The sequence below is a fragment of the Grammomys surdaster genome, unplaced genomic scaffold, assembly GCF_004785775.1.
Source record: "Grammomys surdaster isolate TR1022 unplaced genomic scaffold, NIH_TR_1.0 150, whole genome shotgun sequence".
NCBI classification, from domain to species: Eukaryota; Metazoa; Chordata; class Mammalia; order Rodentia; family Muridae; genus Grammomys; species Grammomys surdaster.
This window is the reverse complement of record NW_021604608.1, coordinates 6,760,483-6,786,678: the sequence shown is the minus strand read 5'-3', so window position 1 is coordinate 6,786,678 and position 26,196 is coordinate 6,760,483. Positions and strand designations below refer to the sequence as shown.

The 26,196-nt window shown below is 39.7% G+C and overlaps 1 protein-coding gene across 1 annotated transcript in view; it reads left to right on the top strand.

Moving 5' to 3' along the window:
* Window positions 1-8,082: 8,082 nt before the first annotated feature.
* The window catches only part of Ppargc1a (PPARG coactivator 1 alpha), an 88,483-nt gene continuing 70,369 nt past the window's right edge, over window positions 8,083-26,196 (top strand). Inside the window, exons 1-2 of the mRNA XM_028765300.1 lie at window positions 8,083-8,130; window positions 13,131-13,310. Of these exons, the coding sequence (XP_028621133.1) occupies window positions 8,083-8,130; window positions 13,131-13,310 (228 nt within the window). The remainder of the gene's footprint in view (window positions 8,131-13,130; window positions 13,311-26,196) is intronic.

Genomic DNA, 26,196 nt, shown 5'->3' with positions numbered 1-26,196 from the left:
AAATTATGACGCTTTGCTAGGACATAGTATTGGCTTGGAGTTAACCGGTGCTATACTAAGGCACTGTCCCAACTGAGGTTTATGACTTAACCTGTTCTCTTCCTAGTCTCCTGTCAACATCACCTCCTCTCCAAATATTTTGGTAGACAATTTAAGGAGCTTATGGCTATTCATTTAACCTGAAGAGAATCTTTCAGCCGGGTGACAATAGAAGATGCTGAAGAGCAAATCATATACCACTTGCTAAAAAGGACTGAATGTACAGAGAAAATACTTTAACAAGAAAGCCATAATTCCTAGGTGCATCAGCCTTCTATCCTTCACTATGTTCCCAATACATTATATTCTAATAATTTTATGCTAATATACAGACATATGACTTTTCTTCATTTTCATTGTACGACAGTCTTACCTTATCATCTCATTCACATGGGATTCTTTTATTCAATACAACAAGATTTTTATTTAAGAAGCATGACTATGATATTAGCAGGCAAGAGGGTTACTTAAAATGCTGATTAAGTGCTGCAAAACTCATTTATGTTTTTACAAAATCTTAACCTTAGGATTCAGTTTCTTTCTTCAATCTTCTTCCTTTAACACTGCATTCTTATCTTTTAAAAACCAAATCAGATGTTGGTACATTATATTCTGTCTCTATGCAGATGTAATCAAACAGTCACTTCCATGCCAGTTGTATGGTTTTTAGACTTACCATGCAAACAATGGCTCTGTTTTACATGTGACATGATGCCATGTGGCTTACAGTGTTAGAGGTATCAGTTCTCTTGCGTTCTTTTCCTAGAACAGTTAGTAATTAAATCCCCATAAGAAGGGAAAAAATGAAGCTGTGCTCTTTTCTACAAACTGGCATGGAACTTGCATGTTATTACTGACCCCAGAATCTATGACTTAAGATGTTTGTGTTCACCTTGTGCAAAGGTTTTCCTGATTTGTTTCTTTCTGTCAAGGTGGTCACACCATGGTATTTTAGATCTTAGACATAATTGAATCTATCTCTTTTGAAAGATAAAGAGACTAAGGCCAATGTAATTGAATGAATTATCCATAGTCATATTGCTGGCTAGTGATTCAGTCATGTGAGGACCGAGGTTTTATCCGCTTTTGCTTTATTCTTGTACTTTGGGTTGAGTTAAGAACCACAAAGTGACATTATTCACAGATAAACCTGAGCCTCCAGGAAATCACCTGAACCCTCCAGTCTTGGCTTTCATTTTGCTATTCCTCTTCTTCCAGTCCTTATGGCCAAAAGAATCACCAGTCACATGTAAGATGAAAGAACTGAGAAACTACAGGCATAATAATTTTAATTGATACATAGTCAAGCTTCCATTTCTGCAGATTCTTCTCTGGGAAAAGGAAGCTGAATTGCTATTTGAACATTCCTTCTCTAAAACAGGACAATGCCATGTGATCTTTTATGTAGGCAGCTCCACATTTGGAGACTGGTTGTTTTAGAAGGTCACTTTACAAGACACTGGTTTGAAATGGGAATTCTGTTTTCCCTATGAAGGCAATTCTAGTTCTTTAGTAGAAGCCCCTTCTAGAGCAGGTGTTGGCCAGCTCTTCCCTAACTGTATACCCTACACTCACTCCCTAATCGATAGGCTCTGATAGGCTCTCTTCCTAAGAATTGCTCTTACTCTTTAAGTCAGGTAATGCTTGAGACATTATTCTCTCTTTTTCATTTTTTTTTTGATTTATGCTCTTGACCTGTATGCCAAAAGGGAAGGAAAATCAGGAATAACAAAGAGATGCCTTATGTAAGAGGGTAAAATTTTAGCCCTCCCAAGGATAATTATAGTTTTAAAAAGTGTGTGCCTAATTTGATAACATTTTCAGTAAGTAAACAAAGTAAAGATGGTAGTGATGTCTCAGAAAGTGACTCCTCTCAGCATTGGGCCAGACTTCACAGCCTTGGGGTAAAGGATTCTTGACTTTATAGATGTGACTTCCTCTTAAACAGATGAGGAATATTTGAGGATGGCACTGGATTTCAGGGGCTGTTTCTGCTTGTTCTGTCTCATGCTTGTTAAGAAACCATGACCCTAGTTCTGTCTCTCTCTATTTCTTAAATAATAAAAGAATAGCTAGTCCTCTTCTGAATATATGTGACGTATGTATAGCTAAGAAAACTTGGAAGGTATAGACACACACTAAAGAAAACTAACACATGTTTATAGTGTCCTCAGCTCTGTGAACATCGTATCTGTTCTCAACCACCTCTCTCTCTCTCTCTTTCTGCCATAATGTATTTGCGTGTAACATTTTAGGTAGAATTTTTTTACAGTTATTATTACTTCAAATCCAATGAGAAATCTCAATATATTTTAAACATTTCCCCATTATGCTTCTAAATGTATTTTATAAGATTTTATCACAGTAGCATTGATGCTATGTGTATAAACACTGCTTTAGAATTTGTTAAGTAGATCACCCAAGGCTTTTACATTGCATTCAAATTTTCAACAATACCAATGGTAAAAAATCTTTTAGGCACTCTTCTATTATTTCTTTGGATAATTGTAGGACTCAATTTCTAGGACTATGTAGATATCCACTTAGGTATATTCGAGACATATTATCTATTTGCCACCTAGAAAAAAAATTTATCTATTTGTAACCCTATCAGCTATATGTAATATCTATACTTTTAGATGTAGTAATGAAAAGTGAAGGTCTATTCTAGACCTGCTATTCTTTACTAAGGAAATTTCTTTAAAATTCCCATGTCTGACTTACTAATATCAAGTAAGAGTTTAATATTTGTATAAAATTTATCTCGTGTTCACCTCCTTTCAAGCCAATTGCTAGTTAGGATGATAATACATGTCTTTTCCTCCACACTGTGAAGATACACATTTTACCTTGCTAGAGTGAAATACAAATATTAAGGTGCTGAAAAATAAAAATATGGATAAAAGAAATACCACCCCCCACACACACTTTCCAGGTTATCTGATGTGATCCAGAAAAGAAAAACAATACTCTTTTTTCTTCTTTTCCTCCTGTTTTTTTCTTTTCTTTCCTTTTCTTTTTTGAGGGTTTTTACAAAGTACAGTCTTCTCCCATAAAAACAAATGGTTAAGCTGGTAAGTATAAGACTTTACTCCAGAACTAACAAGTAGGAGCACAGTTTGATTTCTTTTCCTGTTTTTTATTTAAACAATATATATTCATATTTTCCCCAGTCCTCACCAAACACAGGGAATAAGATAAAAACATTGTTCTTACTAAATTAAATACCATACTTAAGGGCACAGTAACACTTTAACTTATTAATACATTCTACATTTAAAAATATGCAATAAGTCTTATTTTTTATTTCAGAAAATAATACTGGTAAAAAACGCTATTAAACATTTCTTATCTAAGTAATCACTCTGAACAGTATAGATGAATTAACCTGAAAAAATTAAGATAAATGAAAATATCTGTAGCTTCACAAATATGTCCAATTTAAACATCAGACAATATCAGATTTTAATCAACATTTTATTATCTCTTATTCGTGTTCCTAGTAAGCACAATTATTGCTTTCTTCTTAGATTAGTCCAGTACTAAACTACAGCTCAGATTAATTTTCATGATATTTTTGGTTGTTATATTAAAAACAAAGTGAAAAGCACATTTTGAGGTCTAACTGAGACTGGTTGTATTCCATGGGGCTTTGTAGAAGATTTTACTGAGGATGAGAGCTGTGTTGCTCAACATGTTGATCAAATCTTGCTTATTAAAAAAAGAAAGAAAGAAAAGAAAAAAATACACAAATGCTAACAGGCATTTAAAGTTGTCTACCCACTTTACTTCACTTGTTTCACTGAAAAATCTTTTGCTTTCTTGGATAACACCATCAACTTAGTTATAAAAATAAGCCTGAGTTTGGGAACTCAGAGTAGAGACCTCTGTTACATGTGAGCCTGCTTTCAATCCTGGAGCCTTGTACAGTCTGAGCTTCTAACTAGAGTCCCAAAGTATGTGTTCAGAAAGTGGTGTGGGGTGTCATGATCAAGGGCCCTTTAGGAATTAAAAGCAGTTTATGCCTCTTAGCAATGATTAACTCTACAAATGTTAGTGATTATGGACAGGCCCCTGTTCATTCTATTAGAATGCTCTAGGAAGGTTGAAGTCCTGGAAATGTTGGTTCCCTTTTGTACATATGTCTTTCCAGGGGTTGCCTCATGAGTTTTTATAAGACCTTTGATTTGGGGGTAAATACTGTAGTTCTTCTAAGAAGAGCTTTTCAAGATATGTCTGTCCATTCTGAGTGCTGTATTTTTCTCAGCTGTAAAGTGGGCATATAACTTCTTTTGAGTGAGCATTCTGAGGACAACATTGATTAGTGTGTCCTCTAGGGTATGCTGATCTTCTTGCCTCTGGCTGCTCATGGTTTCCCCTGTCTACTTTCTTTAAAGATTTGGCCTCCACTTCACTCTTGTATACATTATTTCAAGCTTATAAGGGCAAGTGGGGAAAGAAAATCATGATGTGATTCTTCTGAGCTTTGTTTCTTTGTTCATAGGACAAGTTAACATTGAAATTCATGGTCTTGCTATTGTTCATAGTATTTGGCTTTGAATGTTTTGGTTTGTGTGATTGTTTTCATATTTTAGAAATATGCTGTTATAGAGTATGAAGAACACACACATACAAGACTATACAATGGGACATGAATGGGGAAGGAAACACACGCATTGTATTAAATAAATCAAATATGTTTAATACAATGTTGAAATCTCTTTCCCCATCCCATTGGATCCCTATCTCCACCTGCTCTACCTCTTCACATTATCAACTTAAAGGATAGGTTTTCCTGCCTCCAGCAATGATGGGATCTTGGAAAACAAATGTGAACAGAACTACTGAAAGGAGGGATTCTAGGGCCTGGAATCTACCCAGTGTAGATACACAGCACTACAGGCAGCCACCACGTGTTAATAAATACCTTTATCCATTGTTTTGAGAAAACATGGGTTGATTTGGATTTGTCTTGGGATTTTTGGCATGAGAACTTTGTCCCTGAATATGGCTTGTTTTACAGAATAAAAGGGATTTTTGAAAAAGGTTGAGACTTTATGTTTTACAGAAAATGATTATCCTTCCTTAGGGTTTAGTGTCCCCCTTCCCCAAATGGTAAACTCCTTTGTGTTCATGTTGTATGCACTTTCTGTCAGTCCTTGCAATGTGCAGCTGATTACACTATATAGCTTCCATAGACATTAGTTTATTGAAAGCAAACATTTGGGAATCTTCAATGCAAAGTTGTGGAAGAAATGAGAGGCAGGCTACACAGAGAAAGAGAGCAACAGTACTCAAGACAGAGAATTAAATATAGAAACTGCCTGGGGAGCCAGAAAAACCCAAGGTTGGTGAGCAACTAACAATTTAAATTCTCTTGAGGACAGAAAAAAGCTGGACAGAAGAAGACTTTTAATTTGAAGAGTTAATTAACCAAATGATAAGACTTCTAAAATATCCTTCTCATTAGAGTTGTAATTTTGAGACCCGAGAAACAAGTAGAGGGTATTCTGACTTGATCAACAAATTGGTTAGAAATGGACTTCTATAGCAGCAAAAACACAAGGGGAAGAGGGCAGTGTGTCTGTATTTATCAGCCCCGTGCTCTCTCTATCCCCATAAAACCTCCTTATAAAGGTAGAGGACATGTTTCAAGCAGATTGTTAGCATCATGGATGTGCTGGTTTAGTTATTTTTTCAAAATAGAATTAGGTGGCAAAAAAAAGAGAAGAAAATAAAATAAATAAAAACCCTGCCACCACTCAGTGTGAGCAAGTTAAAATAGCAAAACAATAATGCAGAGTGATCTGGTGCAAAAAAAAAAAAAAAGGTATGAATGGGATTTTTAAAATGTATGGTGGATGCCTAACAGATGACAAAGAGAAACCAAAGTATCAGTTACCAACAGGATGGCAGTATGATAATAATTAATAAACATCGACTCCTTGTAGCTAAGTGACCAGCATTATTTCACAGTTGACTGTGTGGAGGGTAGAGCCCATGACCTTTGTCCTGAATTTTAATAGTTTACTGAAGTTTTACATTAAGTAAAAATCTAATTGGGAAGAAAATTAGTGTTTCTTTGTGGGAGTGCAGAGTAAGGCTAGTAATTGCATGTAGAAAGTGATCCCAGGGTTGTCTTTTCTGGCTCTTTTTTTTTTTTTTGAATTAGAAAATCAAATGCACAATGACTTTCTGCTGTCTTGAAGAGGACAATTGTAGCAGTGACGTATACTCATGTAATTTAGAATGTCAAAGCTGCTGGCCATCTTGTTCTGTTCACTGATTGACAAACTGTGGATTTCATTACCTTCTTCACTGGCTACTAGTTGTGTACATCCGAGCAAACAGACCCCTTCTACAGGTCTGAAGTAAGCAGGAGGCTGGTAGGCTCTTGTTTGTGTTGTATTTCTTTCTTTCACTTTACTGTTTGAGTAACTGACTATATAAACTGAGAGAAGTCATCAATGTTTTCCTTCTGAGGGGATAGACAATAAAGAACACATTAAATTAACCTCAGTGGGATAGGAGTTTAAATGAATGGTGCTTTATAAATTATATTTAGATGCATACGGACTTTTTTTCTTCTTCTTTCTAAATTACTGTCAAGTAAAGGAAATGAGCTGTTTTTTGAGTCTTTAGGGTTTGAGGTGTTATGAAAATATGTTTTCAAAGCTCCCCTGTGTATTTCTTACTGTGCCTGGAAGGGTTAAGTCTGAGCACCCAAGTGTTATAGAAAGTGCTGAGGGTTGGTTATGTATTCAGTATGTAATGTCACAGGAAAAACAGTTGCACTTACATTACCCTTCATTGACTCAGGTACGACAGAAAAATATTAGTAAGCAAAGCTCAAGAAATGAGTATCTCTGCTGACACCATTTCAGTGTTTTTCCTTCATTCCCTGGACATTCTTGATTTCAAAAACAAACTGTACAACCCAGGGCACTAGTGTTGGAATCCAATGTTTATTCAAAAAGGCACCTCGAGGCCACGAGGAAGAAAATGCTACATATAAGAAAAGAAAAAGGAGGGGGGCAGAGGGGCAGTTGAGTAGCTAAACTGCTTTAGGGATGGCAGCCACAATTGTATTTACTAACATTTGTTTTCTGGGAGCCTATGAGAGCCTTGGAAAGAGTCATGAAGGGAACCCAAGAGTCTAGGGTATTGTGGTTTGCTCGCCTTACAGGGAGCAAAGCAAACTGCAGTAACAGTTTTGGAAACCGAATTCCTTACTGCCAAGGAGACAGCTGATTTGGGGTACAGGAGTTTGTTTAGACCTAAACAAATGAGGTTGTTTTGTTGATCAAACAAGAATAAAAAAAGGAAGGAAGGAAGGAAAGAAGGAGAGAGAGAGGGAGGGAGGGGGGGGGGGAGGGAGGGAGGGAGGGAGAGAGAGAGAGAGAGAGAGAGAGAGATTCCTTGCTTTCAAACACTCCCCTAATAGGGAGGGGAAAAAAAGAATCTCATGAAAATGTGTCACATGAGGTGCTTTTGCTTCAGTTCCAAGCTGAGTCTGGGTCCACTCGGAAACCAATCCTTCAAGCACACACATTTTAGGCAAGGGTGTATTTACTGTGTCAGTAACGAAGGATCTTAATTCTTTGCCTGTTTTGGATAAAAAATAAATATAAAAAAAAAGATTGCAGGAGATTAGAGTTATTATATGACCAGGGCTCCGGTTTAGAGACGGTGGCATTCAAAGCTGGCTTTAGTCACAGTGTGATGCTTGAAGCCTCTCAAAGGCCATGTGTTTCCTTTCTTCTATTTTTTTTCCCTCTCTCTCTAAGCGTTACTTCACTGAGGCAGAGGGCTGCCTCGGAGTGACGTCAGGAGTTTGAGCAGCAAGCTGCACAGGAGAAGGGAGGCTGGGTGAGTGACAGCCCAGCCTACTTTTTAATAGCTTTGTCATGTGACTGGGGACTGTAGTAAGACAGGTGCCTTCAGTTCACTCTCAGTAAGGGGCTGGTTGCCTGCATGAGTGTGTGCTGTGTGTCAGAGTGGAGTGGAGTTGAAAAAGCTTGACTGGCGTCATTCAGGAGCTGGATGGCTTGGGACATGTGCAGCCAAGACTCTGTATGGAGTGACATAGAGGTGAGCTCGGGCTGGGCATTGCAGGACCGGAGCTTCCCTCAGATGCAATGATTCCTGGAGGGGGAGGGGGGATGGGCTAGGGGAAAGGAGGGGACATAGAAAGTAGCTCAGCCGGAGCTTTCGGAGGGGGAAATCTCAGTCTTATCTTAACTCCAATAAGTTTGCTATTTTAAGGTGGCTCGGAGATGCCTTGAGCAAATCAAAGCTTAGCTGCTGTCATCAGTATCTGTAGCAGTTAGAAACTCTTTCCATGTGCCTTTGGCTGTGTTTCTACTCATATGCAATATTTATGCTCTAAGATATTGATATGAATCAGGAGCTGAAGTCTTTCCAGTGTTCAGTGGCCTGCTTGGAAAAATGCCATTTCTATTTATAAGAAAATGAAGATAAACATTAAAATGGATTGTGTTCGTTTTGATTCTCGTCAGGATTTTTATTTTTCCGCCCTCCTCTCTCTGTTCATTAAACAGAGAATTTACAAGATCCTAAATAATCCTGCTGGGGCTGAGTTTGATTGCTTTTCCCACAGAACACAAAACGACAGTGCTGTTTCCTTTAAAACACTTGTGTGTGGCTGAAAGGGTTGGCTAGCGAGTTTAAAAAAAAAAAAAATCCCAGCTTAAAAGAGCAAGGTTTTCTGTTTGCTTCTGTGGCGAGAAACCGAACGGTTAAATCTCTCTACCACGGAGAGCTGCCTGAAGCTCAGAGAGAATGGAGTTTATGCAGACCGTGTGTGGAGCTGCTCGGTGCTTGTGTAAAAATAGACCGCAATACATCAATTCCACAGTCTCTGCTGGCTACAATTCATACAGGGGAGGAAAAAAAAAACACAAGCAGTTTCCTCGTAATCTCTGGAGTCTAGCTGGGGCCAGGGGACTTCAGCGTGTTTGCATTCAGTACAATGGAATGTTCTCGGGAAAGTTTGGGCAAGTTGGAAAACAAGTGAAACTTTTGTGGACTCTGGTGAGATGGACCCGAATTGAATTGCGCGGAGGATCGGAGCTGCTAACTAACAATGGTGCTTCCTCCCGGTAGCGGGGGCACGTAGGGTAAGGGGGAGGGTCAAATGCCACACGTGATTTGATTAAATAAGATGTCCGTGTGGTGCAGTGATACACATCTAAAGTGAAAATGATTTGGCGAGGCCGCCTGCGAATGCATTTTTCCTATCTAGCCAGGCGTGCCCTGGGTCCTTAACTCTTTGCTGGGTCTGCAGACGTTGGCTCCGTTTGCATTCCCCAGGCTTTGGCAGCTTGGATTTGCGGGTTATAATTATTGTTATCTTGTTGTGATTTCTTGGCAAGGCAGAATAGATATGGATAATTCATGTGTCCTGTGGCTATTGGAAGTCAGAGTTCTAAGTGGCTTCAAAGTCCTAATTGTTGGAGTAGCCAGCGTAACCCGTGGGTGGTTGTCTGGCTGGCACCATAGGTCTCTTCGAATCACTTTCATTTTTACCTCTTGGCTCCTCAGAGATTGAAGTGTTATGATCTAAAGGAGATGAGGGAGATTTGCTTTAGTAGTCAAAATTCCTGCAGTTGTTTGCAAATAAACGTCGCAGCCATTTATAGCCAGGGCTTTAAGTTTGTTCTTTCTTTATTTTTCTTAAGGAGTTGGGTATAAGGGCTCCGTGTCCAGCCTTAGATTGAGTCTTGGGTCAGCTGTGACTGGCCAGTTAGTGCTGCACAGTAGACAGCCAGCTGCTAGAAACCCGTGCCTTCGAGGCTGTGGCTCTGGGAATCTTCCCTGCCTGTGAAAATATTACAAGCAGCAGGTAGTGTGGGCAGCTTTCATTTTTTGAATCATTAATGTTTGCTGTCATCTTGAAACCTATTATGCCCTTTCGCACATAATGACAGGACAGTGTATTGGTTAATAAAAGCCCAAACCACCAGAGCTACTCAGTCTCCTGGTGTTTCACAGCTTAATGGAGGTGATGTCCAATAAGGTTACTAAGATTGATAGAGACAGTTCACATGACACACTTCAGGAAGGCTGTCATTCTTCACTGCACCGTCTCCATTCCTCCTCCAGACTCAACTGATGTTTTTATCAGAAGTTAAGATTTTTTTAATAATATAATTAATGCCACCGAGTCCACTCACTCTCTCCTCTCTTTAAAATTTACCACCAATGGCACCAAAACCTCTGAAAGGTTAATGGAGAATTATACTTAATTATAAAGAATCATTATCATCCATGCAGTTAAGCTAATTTATTGTCTGCTCCTTAACTAAAGGAAAAGACTGTCTGTTGGGGTGAACTAACGTACAATAATTAGCCTTTTGTGTTTAGAGACTGCGATCGCCTCTTAAATCTTACTGTAAAAACTAAGACTACAGTTGTGAAATTGCTTTCACGGTTGCAAAGTGGCTGTAGAGTATCTGTGTGATTGAGATACTGTGTGTGTAAAAGACACACCTGTAACAGATGTATAGGGGAGCCATCAATATCAGCATGGCAGACAAGAACAGTTACTCAGCATGCTAAGTCTGGCACTGTCCAAGTCCAAATATGGATTAATAACAGGAGAAATTGCTTCTATGAATGTGTTTTAGATAGGTAGGATCATTCATATTCAGAAGCATTGGTTTGCTTAGGATGTCAACACTGGGAAGCACACACTATTTTAAGCCAATAGTGTAAGAGTAAGCATGAACATACACAGAGAGAGAGAGAGAGAGAGAGAGAGAGAGAGAGAGAGAGAGAGAGATGGGGGCAATAGGTAGGGGACTGAGGGAAAGCAAAATAGAGAATACTAAAACAAATTAATCTTAGGTGTTTAATAGATGTCAGAAGTTATATTCAAATACATATTTTTTTCTTGAAGGTTAAAGGGTCTTTAAACTAGTCTCCCTTAGAGAGAGTGGCTAAAGAGAAATTGCAAGAAAATGTCTCCCAGGAAGTCAGTGTGACAATTCCCCATTCCCAACCATGACTTCTGAGCTCTAAAACAGAGTAGCACCAGAAAGTATACTGGGCTTGTTCTCTGATTTAGTTTTCCTCTGGATGCTTGTTTTGGTTGTGGTCCTTCATGATTTTTTAAAGGAATCCTCCACCCATGACATCCTGGGTGTTATTTGGCACTGTTGACAAAGTTCTCCCCTCATCTCTGAGCTGACAGTGTTGGGGAAGAGTTAATAGAAAGGGGTTGTGCTCTGGGGATGTGCAGTGTGGATAAGACCGGAGCCTTGGAATTGTTACACCCACAACAAAACACTAACTGTATCCAGACAAGATCTACTCTTTTTTAGCTAGCCTCCCACTTACAAACCTAGCCAGGTTTTCTGATCTGTAATTTTGGGCTGACTCAGATGTTACAAAGAAAAGCCCAATAGGATGAGAAAGAAGGCAGCTCTTTCTTGGCATGGCCGTGTACCTGCCTTTGGGGATCCTCTCGGGCCTGGTGGTCTTCCAGACAAAGTGCAATGATATGCAGATTCTTTTTCCCCCCTCCTTACCCTGTGCCTACTCCTCAGCGTGTGGCTTCAGATCACACTGCTGCATGTGACCAGTGTAATACAGCCTGCCAGGGATGACAGGGGTTGCACCAGAATTAAAATCTGCATAAAACTTATTTTACTCAAAATCTAAATGTCAAGGAGGTTTATCAACTTCCTGTCTCACTGCTGTCTGCACAGGAACCACTAAATCCCTTCTCTGCGGACCTTGGGAAGCAGAGGCAGGAGGGCCTTGTTTCTCTCTGTTGGAGCACCTTGATTCAGGCAGCTGGCTGGTGAGAGGATGAAGTCCTGGCGATTCTACTGTCGTCATACCCCCATAGTGGGAGCTTCTGTAGGTTTCTTCAGAGCACAGGGATTTGGCTCAATAGCTAAGTATCTAGGAGACCATCTCATTGGTAAGGGGTTCTGATAGCCTCAGAAGGCAACAGGTCAGGGGGTTGGAAAGACTATCTAAATGCTAGAAAGAGGCATATGTATGTATGTATGTATGTATGTATGTATGTACGTATGTAAGTATGTATACATATGTATACACACATACACACACACATGTTTATAAAATGATCTAAAATAGTTTTCCTATTAAATATCTAAACCTTTTAATATATTGAAACTATTTTGTATCTATATAAATACCACTTTTAAATTCACCATAACTGTGGTTTTGACAAGCAATAAAATACAAAATATAATTATGGTACAAAACTTCTGTTTTCTTTCTCTCTTTTTAGGTGACAGGTCACCCCCACCCAACACACATGCATACACACACACACACACACACACATACACACACACACACATGCAAAAATATTTCTAGTGAAAGCTATAAGGGTCACATAGAAAAAAGATACGAATTTTGTTCTTTAACTCAAGGAACTTGCATTTGACCTGTTAAGGATGAAGTCAGGGAACTCATAAAAAGTCAAGTGAAAGTAAAGGATTTAAATAACAATTCAAGAGAGCTGGAGATGAGCTGGAGGACTTGCATCATTAGTTGCTAAATGAGTGATGCAGATTATAATACTTAAAGGGAGTGGGCATGGAGGAAGTTTTCCTAGTCTAATCCTTGGGTTCTCTTATCTCAGTGAGCAGTTGTTCATAGGGGTATCTATTATATTTGATGGTGATTCCAAGGTATAAATCCATTTGCAAACTTCTCTCAAGCAGGTCCTACGGTAAGAACAGAATAAAATCCTATGCATAGTTAACTATAAGAGGGTTAAAACTCATCAAGTGTAACCATCCTGGAGGTAGGAAAAATTCCTGTTAGTTTCTACTTGGAAGAACCCAGGAGGCCTTCATGGAAACATGGTACTTAGCTTGGATCTGGGTTTAGAATTTGGATGGAAGAAATTAAACAAAATACCCCCTTGGGAGCCAAGGGGAAAAAGAATGGAAGAGTTTCCCCTGGTGATTAAAGTGCTGGATGCCAGCTTTGGTGCTGTCATTGAATTAACCAGACTTAATTCCCATCACATGCCAGTGCTGTTTAGTGAATTCCTGCCATTAATAACTGCTGTATCTTCTTTGCAGTGTGCTGCTCTGGTTGGTGAGGACCAGCCTCTTTGCCCAGATCTTCCTGAACTTGACCTTTCTGAACTTGATGTGAATGACTTGGACACAGACAGCTTTCTGGGTGGACTGAAGTGGTGTAGTGACCAATCAGAAATCATATCCAACCAGTACAACAATGAGCCTGCAAACATATTTGAGGTAAGCATCTCCTCTGGAGAAATGAACTTTTTCTCTCTGACTATGGCCTGGGCCACACCAATGTAGTACTGGGCCTCAGCATCTAAGGGCTCTTACATTGTTGCCAATGGAAACGTGTCATCACAGTTAGAGGGTTTCTGTTATGGAAAAACGATATTTGGAAAACGGTGTTTTTTAGAATTAAAGTGCTAAGGACCACGGAGTGTATTAAACTGTGTTGAAAGGCAAGGGGTTGTAAAAGCTTTAGGGACAAGGAAGAAAAATATGTAAAGCTGCTTACTCCTCTCTGTTCCCACAGAAAGGGACAGAGGAACAAATGATGCCTGATATGAATTGATACAGAAGAAAGCATTTCTGGTCACTAAGGGGTTAATTTCAGTAGCCATTTGTTTTACCTTGTCAGTGAACGGTTTTTATTATTGCTATTATATTATTGTTTCAGACCCCTAATTTTCTCACATGATGGAAAATTTCTAAACTCAAAAAAAATCTAGTATGTACTTATAAATTAGTCAAAATTCATTTTCCTTTCAGTAGTGAGAATTACCTCCCAGACTCTAGACGCCTATTATGAGTCTACCCTATAATAAAGAATGTTAATCTACTCCTATTAAAGTGTTACTCAGAGAAACGAGGTTCACTCTCACAAGATCAGGAGTCATTTACTTGAAAATAAATCATTTCTTATAGTGATAAGCATTCAGAGAGTACTGTGACAAGTGAATTGGGTGCAAATTGCCAAATCAGCTAATTTTCAGCATCAAAATCAGCATCAGTAGCACCGTCATCTGAGGGTTTCTAAGCCCCTCTGTGCCAGGCTGCCCAAAAAAAATTCTTCTGTTAGCCACCAGTTGGCACGTTACTGACGATCTTCCCACTTACTTCATTATAATCTCCATCCTTCGAGAGAGCAATTTTTATAAGAATTAGTTTTTCTAACACTGGGTTCGTAGGTGATACTGAATAAATAAATGATTGTATAATGAGTGCATGATAAAAGTTGCAACGTTGAAGAGAAATAATTAGTAACAATGAGGTCTACCATTGAGGAACACTTCTGCTTTCTGTATATTGTTACACACATCCCTTTTATTTTCATATATTATTCCATACACACACACACACACACACACACACACACACACATATATATATATATGTATATATATATATATATATATATATATATATATATATATATATTCACTTTACACATGCAGACACCGAGTTTTAAAGAAAGTTAAGTGATTTCACCAAAACCACACAGTTGACAAATAAAGATCGAACATTGAATTTCTAAATTTATCTGACTTCGATGTCTATATCATTGATAAAAATAGGGAGACCGTACTTCTTAGGTGACAGCCATCCTTTACAGAGATGCATCAAGCTGCTTCTCTGCTCGATATATTTAAAAATAGAATGGAATGTCTCCTCTTTTGTTGGCCTGTGTGGAGGAGGCCCTGGGTAGTTGGTGAGCTGACATGCCCGTCAATTCTATGGATACGTAAGATTCTGTAACATGCCTGGGACACTACATGGGTCTTAAGAGCATGCTTCAGGTTGCGGGGCGGGGGTGAGTTAGGGCTGAGAAATGAGCAACAAACAAAGGTTTGTGGTTGGTTATACTTTCCCAGGCTTCTCTGCTGGGTTTTAGAAAGTTCATGTGAGGACTTGACTGGTTAGAACTGGTAAATTGGACATTCCTCATCCAGTACACTTGTCAGGTTACATGCCCATTCTAAGTCATGCAGCATTAAATAAACAGTTCTTTCAGAACATGTCCATCTCTACAGACCTCCTATCTAATGATCAGCTATGGCTACTCCATATTGGGTGAATGCAACACATTTTGCAGATGACGGTGTTGGGATAACTGGAAATTAGGGGGAGGTTATATGGTAATCATTACCTCCCAGGGAGGCCGGTTTTAGTACTTTCCCCATGATCTTAAGTCCCCATATTTCATGTTGTGGAATGCATGGAGTACTTCTCATTTATAGCTTCAGGAGCATTGGCTCGGCAGCCAGTCAGTTATCTATATATAGATGCTTAATCTATGCTATGCCACTCTTTTTGTTTCCCTATATAACTTCCCACACTGATAGAATTGTTTGCAATGCTCTAAAACGCATGGTTCATTTAATTTAATCTCTCATTAGGTCATTTTAAGACAATGATTCTCAACCAAAGGCAATTTTGTACTCCCAGGGGACATTTGACAGTGTCTGGAGGTATGTTTGATTGCTAAGAGTAGGTTACAAGGTGATAGCACTGGTACTTTGTAGGTAGAGACAAGGAATGACATAAGTACCTTACAATGTACATAGCAGCCCACTGCAGAAAAGAACTGTTGACTACGAATGACTGGTGCTGAGCTTGAGAAGCCCTGGTTGGTTGTTGTTGTTGTTGTTATTATTAAGCACTGAAGTTTCCCTTTATGGAGTGGTTTGTTTGGTCAGATTGCTGAGGTGAAAGTAATGCAGTGAAGAGTGAGGTTCCTTATAAAATTGTAGAGATACCTGGGCCTGACGACTCACATGTCCTCAGCTATTCTCAACAACAGAGGACTAGAGTGACTGTTTTGACAGAGGCTCATATCAGTCCTCTTTGATGTCACAGGATCCCTTCTTCTTTGTCCAGGCAAAGGGTAAGGTCATATGTGGCAACATTGTCACCGGCGACAGCAGCAGCGTCATGAGCCCTTGCAGAGAGTGCTGACTCCCTGACTTTTTGCCCTCTAGTGTTAAACTCACACACATCTCTCCCAGGATGAGAAACAAAAGTGAGCAGCAGTGAAATTCTAAAATTGAGTCATTCCATATTTAGGGACAGAGTCTTCTTTGCCTGGCCATAGCCTTGTGTGCCCTCTGCCAAAGTAGCTTTTCACAAGAGCTGTTTCCCAGGGCCGTCCACTCCCATGGACTTTCCTCCTGTGTTCCTTCCCCTTCTCCTGATCCTCAAAGTCCTACCTCATCACATTTGAGAAGGCCGTAGCCTTGAGCAAGCCAAACAGTCACAGCTTTGCCTGTGCTGATCTGTCAATTATAAGCATTATTATGTACCTCTGCCTCCCAGGATAAAATAAGCTATTGAGGAGTTAAACATTTTTCCCTGACTCAAGTTGCACATTGATGACATTGCTGGAATCTGGCCATAGGGTTCTGAATCATAATCAGAACAGGGAGAGAGGTTTAGGCTGGTATGATGGTACAGCTGAACCATCATGTGGTGTTTGTTGAGTGTCCAGAGTGTGGAGTATTCACTTCCTTCACCCTCTAGCATATGTGAAAATCTCAAGTTTAGTCTTTACTCAACATTACAAACATAAAATAAGGAACGAGAATGAGAGAATGGAGTTGAAAGGCTGGGAAGATGGCTCAATGGATAAAGTGCTTGCTGTACAAGCATGGGAACCGAAATTTGGATCCAAAGCATCCCTGTCAGAAGACAAGCATGGTAGTGCATGCCTGAAACACTGCTTGGTAGGCAGAGGTTCCCAGGAGCCTCCTGGGTAGTCAGTCTATTCAACTGGTCAGCTCCAGGTTTGGCGAGAGATCTTGTGTCAAAATTAAGATTGAAATCGATTAAAGACAACACCTGATGTCAACTTCTAGCCTCCATATTAGCATGCTTGGGCACTTGTGTGTGCACGCATGTGTCTCATGCACACGCGCACATGCACACACACACACACACACACACACACACACACTACACAAACACCCTATCCAAACATACATTATTTATACACATAAAATAAGCAATTCAATCTCACAAGGTATTAAAATAAACTCTAAATGCGGCAAAAGCACTGCTAACATATTGTTAGCTAAGTCATTCACTAGACACAAATTTACTTGTGCATCCAAAACTCATACTTGGATGTATAAGTGAAGGTGACTACGTATCACCCAGAAGCCACTTTGGAGAACAGGGCAAAGAGCCCATAGGGACAGCCTCCAGTGCTTGATCCATGTGTAAGGAAAACAGGATGCTGTCTGTGAACAAACTGGTAGTAAGATTTATGTTTTAGAATATTGCAACATTACTTCCTTCCCCAGTTGCCTTTGTGCATTGTTTGGTAGAGAATAAAGGAGCGCTTTCAGGGCACAGTGCTGTGTAAAGACGGGTGGTATGGAGTTCAATTAAATAGCACCCAGGCCTTTCTGGGTCACTGTGAGCCACCTTGTCTGTGTTTCATTTTAACACCTGCTTTAATGCCTTCATGATATGAGTGAATGGACATCTTTCTTTCATTCGTCTGGTCCTTCTGAATGCAGCTGCTTAGGATTCCTTAGAACACTGGCATGTGGGAATGCAGTTGTCCGGAGGTCATTTCCTACAATGGACATAGAGGAGAGCCTATGGAAGAGGCCTCAACAGTTTTAGCCAGCACTCAGCTTTAGTAATGACTGCAACTCGCAGTGAGGTTTGAGGTTCTGAACTTGTGTAGGCGAGGATGAGTGTCAACTCCTTGTTGTCTGTGTGGAAGGTGTTCTCCTATGGACTGCATAAGAAGTGGGTGATGGAATCTCTCAAATCACTTGATTATCTTGGTAGGTGTACAGGTGGTTTCATTATTTGTTTTCCTGTGGTTTTCTATTATATTCTAACATTTTCAACCATGGGTATGTATCGTGTATTTTAAAAGTTAAAATAACCCGATCTTGGCAAATTCACCAGACCCTTATTTCTGATTCAAAAGGATTGGCTGATTGTTGTCACTGAAGATTTCCCAGCTAAAAAATGATAAATAAAAAGTCAGTTGCCTATACATCTCAAAAGGAGATCTGTCTTCATTTTCTAAGGAAATTTAAATCCAATTTGGGAGGCCAATTGCAGAAATGTAAAACAATTAACCAAAAATGGAAGGCTATATGTGCATATATGTGCACAAGTATGTGCATGCTTTTGTATGTTAACAAATGGAAAATAATGTAGAACTGTACAGTATATACATGCATGTGTGGGCATAATAGGATTGTCTAGCAATACAGGCATATATATGTTTATGTTGGCAACTAGCAAATATTGCATGATTATGTTTATAAGTGTATATGCATGTGTGTATTTCTAGCTAAGTAGGAAACCAAGGCTGGCGAGAGAGTGAAAGGAAGGTTTTTCAGAGAGTAGGGCTGGAGGTGAAGAATTTGTTTCCCTCAAAAGCAAATATGGGTCCATGTGAAGATGTGGTGTGAGTTTAAGAGTTAATATAGTTGTGCTGCTATGGCAGGCCATGTTGGGAAGTATTCATGAGTTTGTATGATAGAAATTAGTGTCCCACAGGAGGCCAATACGATGGAGGTGATACCAAAGAGAGATCATGCTGGGAGATCTAAAAGGTAAAGGCAAGTAGGAAACAGGAGAAGCCAGACAGTATGCATGCGATACTAGGGCAGGTAAGGGAGGAGTGAGAGGGATAGGATCCGGGAAAGATTCAAAGAACCTTGAAGGAAAATTCCATCAGCCCTGATAATATGAGTTATATATAGAGGGAGGTGACAAGTAATGTTGACTTGAACACATTCCAAAGGAATCAGGTCTTCATGGATAACTCTCCTGGTCATATGACTACTCAGTGTTACAAACTGAAGTACTTCCTTCAACTTGTAAATCATTTTACAAACAGTGCTTCATCTTCCTATGGCTTCAAGCAGACCATATGAACCCTAATCCACAAATGTACATGATGTCTTCTTTTCCTCTCTTGTCTTCTTGGAGGACATTTTACAGCCATCTATGGGAATGAGTTCCTGCCTCTGATTGTGCCAGAGTCCAGGGAGACTATTCTATGAATAGTAATCCTATTGGAATTTTAACAAAACAGGCAAGAAAACAAAGTATGTAGAAACAAACAGACTTACATTCATGTAATCATAAAAAGAGTAAATTTCCCTTTGTTGTGCAGAGAGAGTGAATTCATTTACAATAATCACTTTGTAAAGATTTCTAGGATTCCCAATTTGCAATCAATAAATGCTTGCCATTTAAATTAAATTTACAGCCCACAACCAGATTTTTTTGCCACACTTTGTAATGACACTTTCCAAGAGCATAGACTTCAAGTAAGAAAATAATAGCCATTTAAATGGGGAGATAATTGGCTGTAACATAAGAACACTGAAGAATGTTGAAGCTCACAGAGACTTATGGAGTATTTTAAAAATTTATGTTGTACTTATCTTCACATTTGTAGTCTACCACAAAATTCCAAATTCTGAGCATAAATCAGTTAGATGTTCATCTTGGAGACTCACAAATCAGAAACCAACAATCTGATCCAGTCTGTGTGCTGTTGCTATTGCATTTGCTACCACTACTATCAGCTTAGCATACAGAGAGACCAACTGGGGCTTGGCCTGTGTGTGCAAGCTCTCTCTCTCTCTCTCTCTCTCTCTCTCTCTCTCTCTCTCTCTCTCAGTGTGTGTGTATGTGTGTGCTCATTTATGCCCCTTAGGTAAACACTATTTTAGACTTCTTGGCTTGATAACATCTGGCTTATCTTGGGAACATCTGGTTTATCACCCGATTTTCTCCCTGCCATTATGCTGACCACTGGAAAAATATGGCTTAGGAGTTCTGCCCCACAGGGCTGTGTCTTTTGGCATCCACTCTTGCTAATAAATAGCAAGTCACAGGATGCAGGTTGCATAGCCATGGGTCACTAATACATACTTCTGCAGTTGTGGGTCTTGTTAAGGAAAGGACAAGGGACAAGGCTGGCTAGTCTCCATCATGGAAGCTGATCCAGTTACAAGCCTTTGTAGTCTAAAAAGCAAGAATCCATGTGTTTAATTAGACACACTGATTATTTTTTATTTTTTTACTCATTGTCTCTGGCAGTGCTGAGATTGAACGCAGGGTTTTCAACATACAAGGAATGCAATCTACCTACTGAGCTTCATCACCGGCCTTAACTTTATATAGTAGTGACTATCTTGTGATTTGGTGAGGGACATTAGAAGAGACTTCACGTCAGATATTCTGTGTGCTTTCAGAAGTGGATGAGATTTTTTTTTTGCCTTAATGCTTTTTGGTTTCCTAGAATCTCAAGTGAGTTATTTATAAATAAACATTCCTTTGTTTGGATATGTTTAGGGGGAAAGAAAGAAAGAAAGAGAGAGAGAGAGAGAGAGAGAGAGAGACGGGAGAGGAGGAGACTCGGATTCATAGGAAGAGAATCCTGAAGTTGAATCTAGAAAAGAATGACTGACTGACTCCTTTGGTTGCTTCAAACTTGTCCATCTAGGTTAAAGCAAACAGTATTCTGGGTTCTGCAATGGGCAAACTGTCCCTGTGCACAGCACCTGGGTGCTGTGTGGTAACCTCATACATATGCTGTTTTACTTTGTCCATGAACATCTAGCTATGTGTGTTGTCATAGGCGCACAGCCCAGTAGATGGCTCACCTAGGAACGAGAAGAACCCACAAAGCTGATACAAAGATGAATGTTGTTAAACCAAGAGCCAAACTGTTCTTGCACAGTCTCTTATCCCAGAATTCATATTTTTTAAAAAAAAAACAAGGTTAATTTGTCCATGTATTTATGTGCCTATCCTTCTAGAAGTGAAACCTCTTATTGTGGGTTTAATAACATGAACTGCCTGTGATGTGAAATGATTCTGGAAGGCTTAGTTTTATCTTTTTCCTTAACCCCTCAATCCTCCTTTTAAGATTGTACCCTGTGCAGTACAGATGGATGGCAAATCAGGAGACCTCATTTTGCTGTCAAAGATGCTGACTTATAAGTAGCCAGGATGAACACAAAGGGAAATCGGAGAGAAAGATATGGTGAGGTGTCCAGGGCCTACACTTCTTAAGGGTAGAATTTTTCAAAGCAAAAGTAACTTCTTATCCGTGAAACCATACATTCTGAAATGACGTTAGATGATGCTTGTGTACCTCTTCTTTCCAAAATTGCTAGAGGAATCACAGTTTTGGGTCCATCAACTAATATTATGCACACCTGGCTTTCTCCGGCTATTCCTACTGCAAATTCTTCATTCAAGGTTCACAACCAGATGGATTAATGAATTACCAGATCTTGGGGAAAATATCTTCACCTGACTTTTAAACACAACTTTCTCTTTCCCTGTCCCTTTAGTCTTGTGATTGGTGTTATCACTTCTACAATCTGTGCCTCTGTAGAATTCCCCCCCCCCGCCAGAAATACCTTCTTTAAGCATCCTCTCCACTTTCCTATTCCTTCTCAATTTTTGTTCACAGGCAGTTATTTAAAGAGGCACAGTACTTCCAGGTTGGTCAGGCAGGGATGGGAGGGAAGGCTCAGTAGCCAAATCTTTGGTACCATACCCAGTGACCTTCCTGATGCCAAATGTGCACGATTTCCACTCTGCTCAGCCCCAAGAATGTGCTGTGTAGGGTTCCTTGCTCAATGTGTATAGCTGGTGCTCTGAACTTTGCAGCAAAGCCTTACAGCTATTTGAAAAGTGCTGGAGCTTGGTGAATACTAAATTACATGTAGGAAATAGTCTACAGTACCAGTTACACTTCATTCTTATTCTTGACACAGACACCTAAATCAGAGAACAGTAACATTTCAGAGATTATGCAAGCATTTTGGGTATGTTCCAACACCATAATAGGATCAGAATTTTAAGGCCTTTTGTATTATTACCAATACTCGCTTAGTTTCTACTGCAGTGTACTTTGTAGGGAATTACAGCTTTTACTAAAAAGATTAAAATGCTATTATGCAAATGATTGCAGTATGTTATTATGTTTACAAATTAACATCCATGGCTCAACACACAAATTAACTAACTATTCTATCTGTGTTATTAAGGATTTAATAAAGTAACCGTTAATAAAAATGGGTAGCTTGGAACACTTAATAAGAAACAAGTGTGATTTAACACACACAACTAGAGTCTGGTGCTTAATGTTCTAGGTGATATAATAGCAAAATCAAGTTGAGCAAAGGCTTTAGAAAAACCCACCATTGTGTGAATGGTGGAAATGTTTGCTTGAGATGCTGATGAGCAAGAACAAAACAGCTTCAGGCTCCAATATACAGTGGGTAGCGTATCAATACATCTAAGCAGCATGCACAAAATATCTTCTATTAAAAAGTATCTCATTGAAATGATAATTGCCCTCTGTTCCATGTCTGATATGTTCCACACTCCTAGAGAATACTTACATTATTCTAAAATGGAGCTCAGTGCACATTTTGCTGTAGTGACTGGGACTTAGCTGCCGAGTATCACCGTGTGATAAAAGAGGGAAAGGCTGGCTTCAGACTAAGATGGCTTTACAAACAGGCTGCAAATTGCTATTCCTGGCTGTTCATGAGAGATCATAAAAGCCAGCAGATAAGAGCCGCCAAGGTCCCTGAGAAATGAATGTGTGTGATTATGTTATCTCTCACTTCGGATTTACTAGATGGACCGACAGCGCCTTCCCTTTAGCCCCACAGGAACAGTAGGGAGAGGTACAGATTTCAGATAGTAAACTTTGGTGGGATAGGTTTAAATACTAAAACCATATCAAGTATTTTTTTTTTGTATGAAAATGTCCTTCTATAATTCAACACCAAATTCAATGGATTACATGTAATGAAAAATTATATTAAAAATGAGTCTAAAATATCTTGTTTTGAAGAAATCAGACTCAAGAGGGACCTAAGATTCTAGTATTGGAATCCCCCAATAGGTCTCATGATAAGAGATAGGGGTTATTACCTAAAATTAAGCAAGCTAACAGACAAGAGACACAGGAATTACTCAAGAAGGTGCCAGAAAACTCAATTTACATTTCCAGTATTTTGAATTTATTTCCTCACTCATCAAAGACGAAGATAACTTTAGAGTCTGCAAACAGTTACCTGTTTAGGTCTAACTGCTGAGATTAGTAACCTGACCTTCCGAAATGGAAGAGCTAAATGTACTTAGGGAATGTACAGGCAGGGAAGCCATCACAAAGTTGGCCAAGATTTGTGTAATTTATTTTGTTCCAAATAGCACCTCTGTTGTTGTTGGGAAACTGCTTATGCAAATTTTTGATATCTAGCTTTAGCAAGGTGCCTGGTTCCTTCATTTCCTTCCACATTTGGATAAATTGTGTTGTTCCTCACTCTTCCAAATTTGTCCTTGTGGAAGTGAACACTTGCAAATTGTTTGAAGCTTCTGAAGAGAAAGGCAGCAAAAGGAAGGAAGGGAGGGGGAAAAATCCTGACCAAAAACAGTTTCTGTGACAGCTTATGATTTGATGGTGTGTGGCCTTGTCCTGTTCCCAGGCATCTGATCAAGAAAGTAGTACAATCCTGTTATGCAGGCATTCTGGAAATCTTGCCAACATTCACCTGACATGACCAGGGTTTAAAGTCCTTGAGGTAACTTTATGAAACAGGATGAAATGCTCTCTGCTTCTGGATATGGGTGACTATATACTCAGATTATCTTATTTTATAAAGATGAGGTGGGGACGGGGGGGGGTGTTGTGATCTGGGATCCTTGCCACAAAAGGGCGGTAAAATAATTAGTCCAGGAGACAAATGTCTTGGACCATGTTTAAACAGAGCTTTAAGGACACAGTGTTCCCAACACTCACATATCTAAATACAAACGGGTGTCAGCTGTTATACAGACCAAAGCGTAACAGCCTGGTTCCACACAGGTCATCGTCAATCCATTTTGGTCACAGTCACACTGCACATCTGTTTCTGCGAGCTACAGCTTCTTAAGGTGGCATTTGGACTTTGTAAGAGCACAAACAACCGAGCTATAAATTGCCACTGCTGGAGTTATTTTGAATAAGTGTATACTGTTTCATATTTATAATGGTGAGGCTTCATAATAGTCGCACTGAATATATAACACCCATCAGTTCAACAAGCATGAAATTGTATGTTGTCAACTTGTCTCATAAATAGAGTCATCTTCTGGCTCACGATAATGTCAAACTAACATTTTTTTTTCCTCTAGAATTGCCGAGAGGGTCACAAAAAATTAAAGTTAAGATTAAGAAAAGATGAAGAAGAAAAAGCAAGCAAGAGAAAGCAAAGGGGGCTGTGCTTCCTTTAGGTAGCTCTTATAAAACTGAGCTTTCTGTTGCTATCTTGCTTGTTCCCTCCCTCCCTCCCTCCCCACTTCCCTCCCTCCCTCTCTTCCCCCCTCAAAGCTATCTTTCCTTAACTGAAGACTAGCTGGTTAATTGGACTTGTTTTCTCTGTCATCCGGGGATGCCATTTCTATCCAGATCTTGGAGGGTTGGTGCATTGTGCAGACTCCGCTGAGTTGTGCATTTGTGAGCATTTTTATTTTTTTAAAAAAGTTTTTGTTAAATAAATAAATAAATTCTATTCTTGTGATGAAAATCAGTGCTAATTGTTACAAGACCCTCTAACACTGTACTCTGTCAAGCTTTCTGCTTGCCTTTGCACCCCCGTGAACTCTTAATTCACTATCAGAGCAATAGGAAGGAGTGACAGGAAGACGCTTGCTTCAAACTTTTCCGAGTCAGAAAATGTAGAGAGAGAGAGAGGCGGCAAAGAAATGATTGTACCAAATTTGCAACTTGCTGTAAGGAAAAAAGAGGAATGAACTGAGCTCGCTGGCAGCTAGGGAGCAACTCAGAGACTGGTTTTCACAGTGGTTGAAATTTCTGCACCAGAGGCACAAGGAGAAACCAGTGCGAGTCTTTTTCTGCTTTTGAGAAATTCTTAGATGTGTTCAACTCTCCCCATCTTTCTTCAAATGGCCCGGAGACAAGAAAGTGTTTCAGCCTGTATCTGCAATCATTTTGACTTAGCCAGTTAAGTTGCTAACTTTAAGACCTCAGGACACTGTCTTGTCTTAAATCAAACACTATGCAGATATTACTGAGGCTTATGGCTAACCCTGTTCTCTTCATCGTGGGTCGTCGGCGAGATAGATGGTCATGTCTTCTTGTGGGAGAAACGATTTGCTGGTCAAAGCTCTTGGTCTCATTTTTGCATTTCTTTGTGCTTTTAGGTTAGAAAGTTCACCCATTCCCTCCTTGATTTATGTATCCATTCACCAGAAAATAATTATTATCATACCATAGCATGTTCAGCTACTTGTCGATTGCTAGGGAGACAGTGGCTTTGAGCAGACATGTCCCCTGACTCCAGGAAGCTCATGGTGAGTGATGAGAACAGGTTTCTAATATTGGGGGTTGGGGGGGAGGTTAACATCGTACTAAAGGGAGCACAGCAATCTGCTAAAGGGAGCATAGCAGGGCTTATTTCACCTTCGTATATTGTTCATCAAAATGATAAATTCTGCTCTTCTGTTTCTTTCAAAAATACCTCCAACTTGAAGTCTTTGTCTTGAAGTGAAGTCTTTTCTGGAGCCAACTTCTCTCAGCTACAGGACCTTTCTCTTTCTAACTAGGAGCTGAGAGATAGGATCTAAAACCTCTAAGTCAGAGGCTCAGAATTTTGAAATTGGGAGACTTGAGATAGGCAAATCAGGAAGCTCATTGGTTAAAATAAGAGTTTGTTCACTGGAATTGTTGAGGGAAATCAAGAGGAAGGCAATCTAAGGGAAGACAACGCCTCTGTCAGCAGGGAGCTCTTACAAACTGCCACTGGCAATGTGTGTTGGGGTTACCATGGACCAGAACCGTTTTGTACCATTTTAGGCTTGGTGACCTTTCTCTCTGAGAATGATATTTCAGTCCAATTGGAAAGGCCAGCATGCTTTTGGCTGGTAAGAAGCACCCTGTATGGGTGACACTGCTCTCTCTGAGCAGACTGTCTCTAACAGCCTCTGTCTCTCTCTAACTGCCATCACATTACCTACTCTGGAAGAGCAACTGATGGACTGTCCTGTCCCCTTTGGCGAGGCACCACAGGAAGAATGTCCTGTATCCCTTCACTCTCCTCTCTGGAAAAAC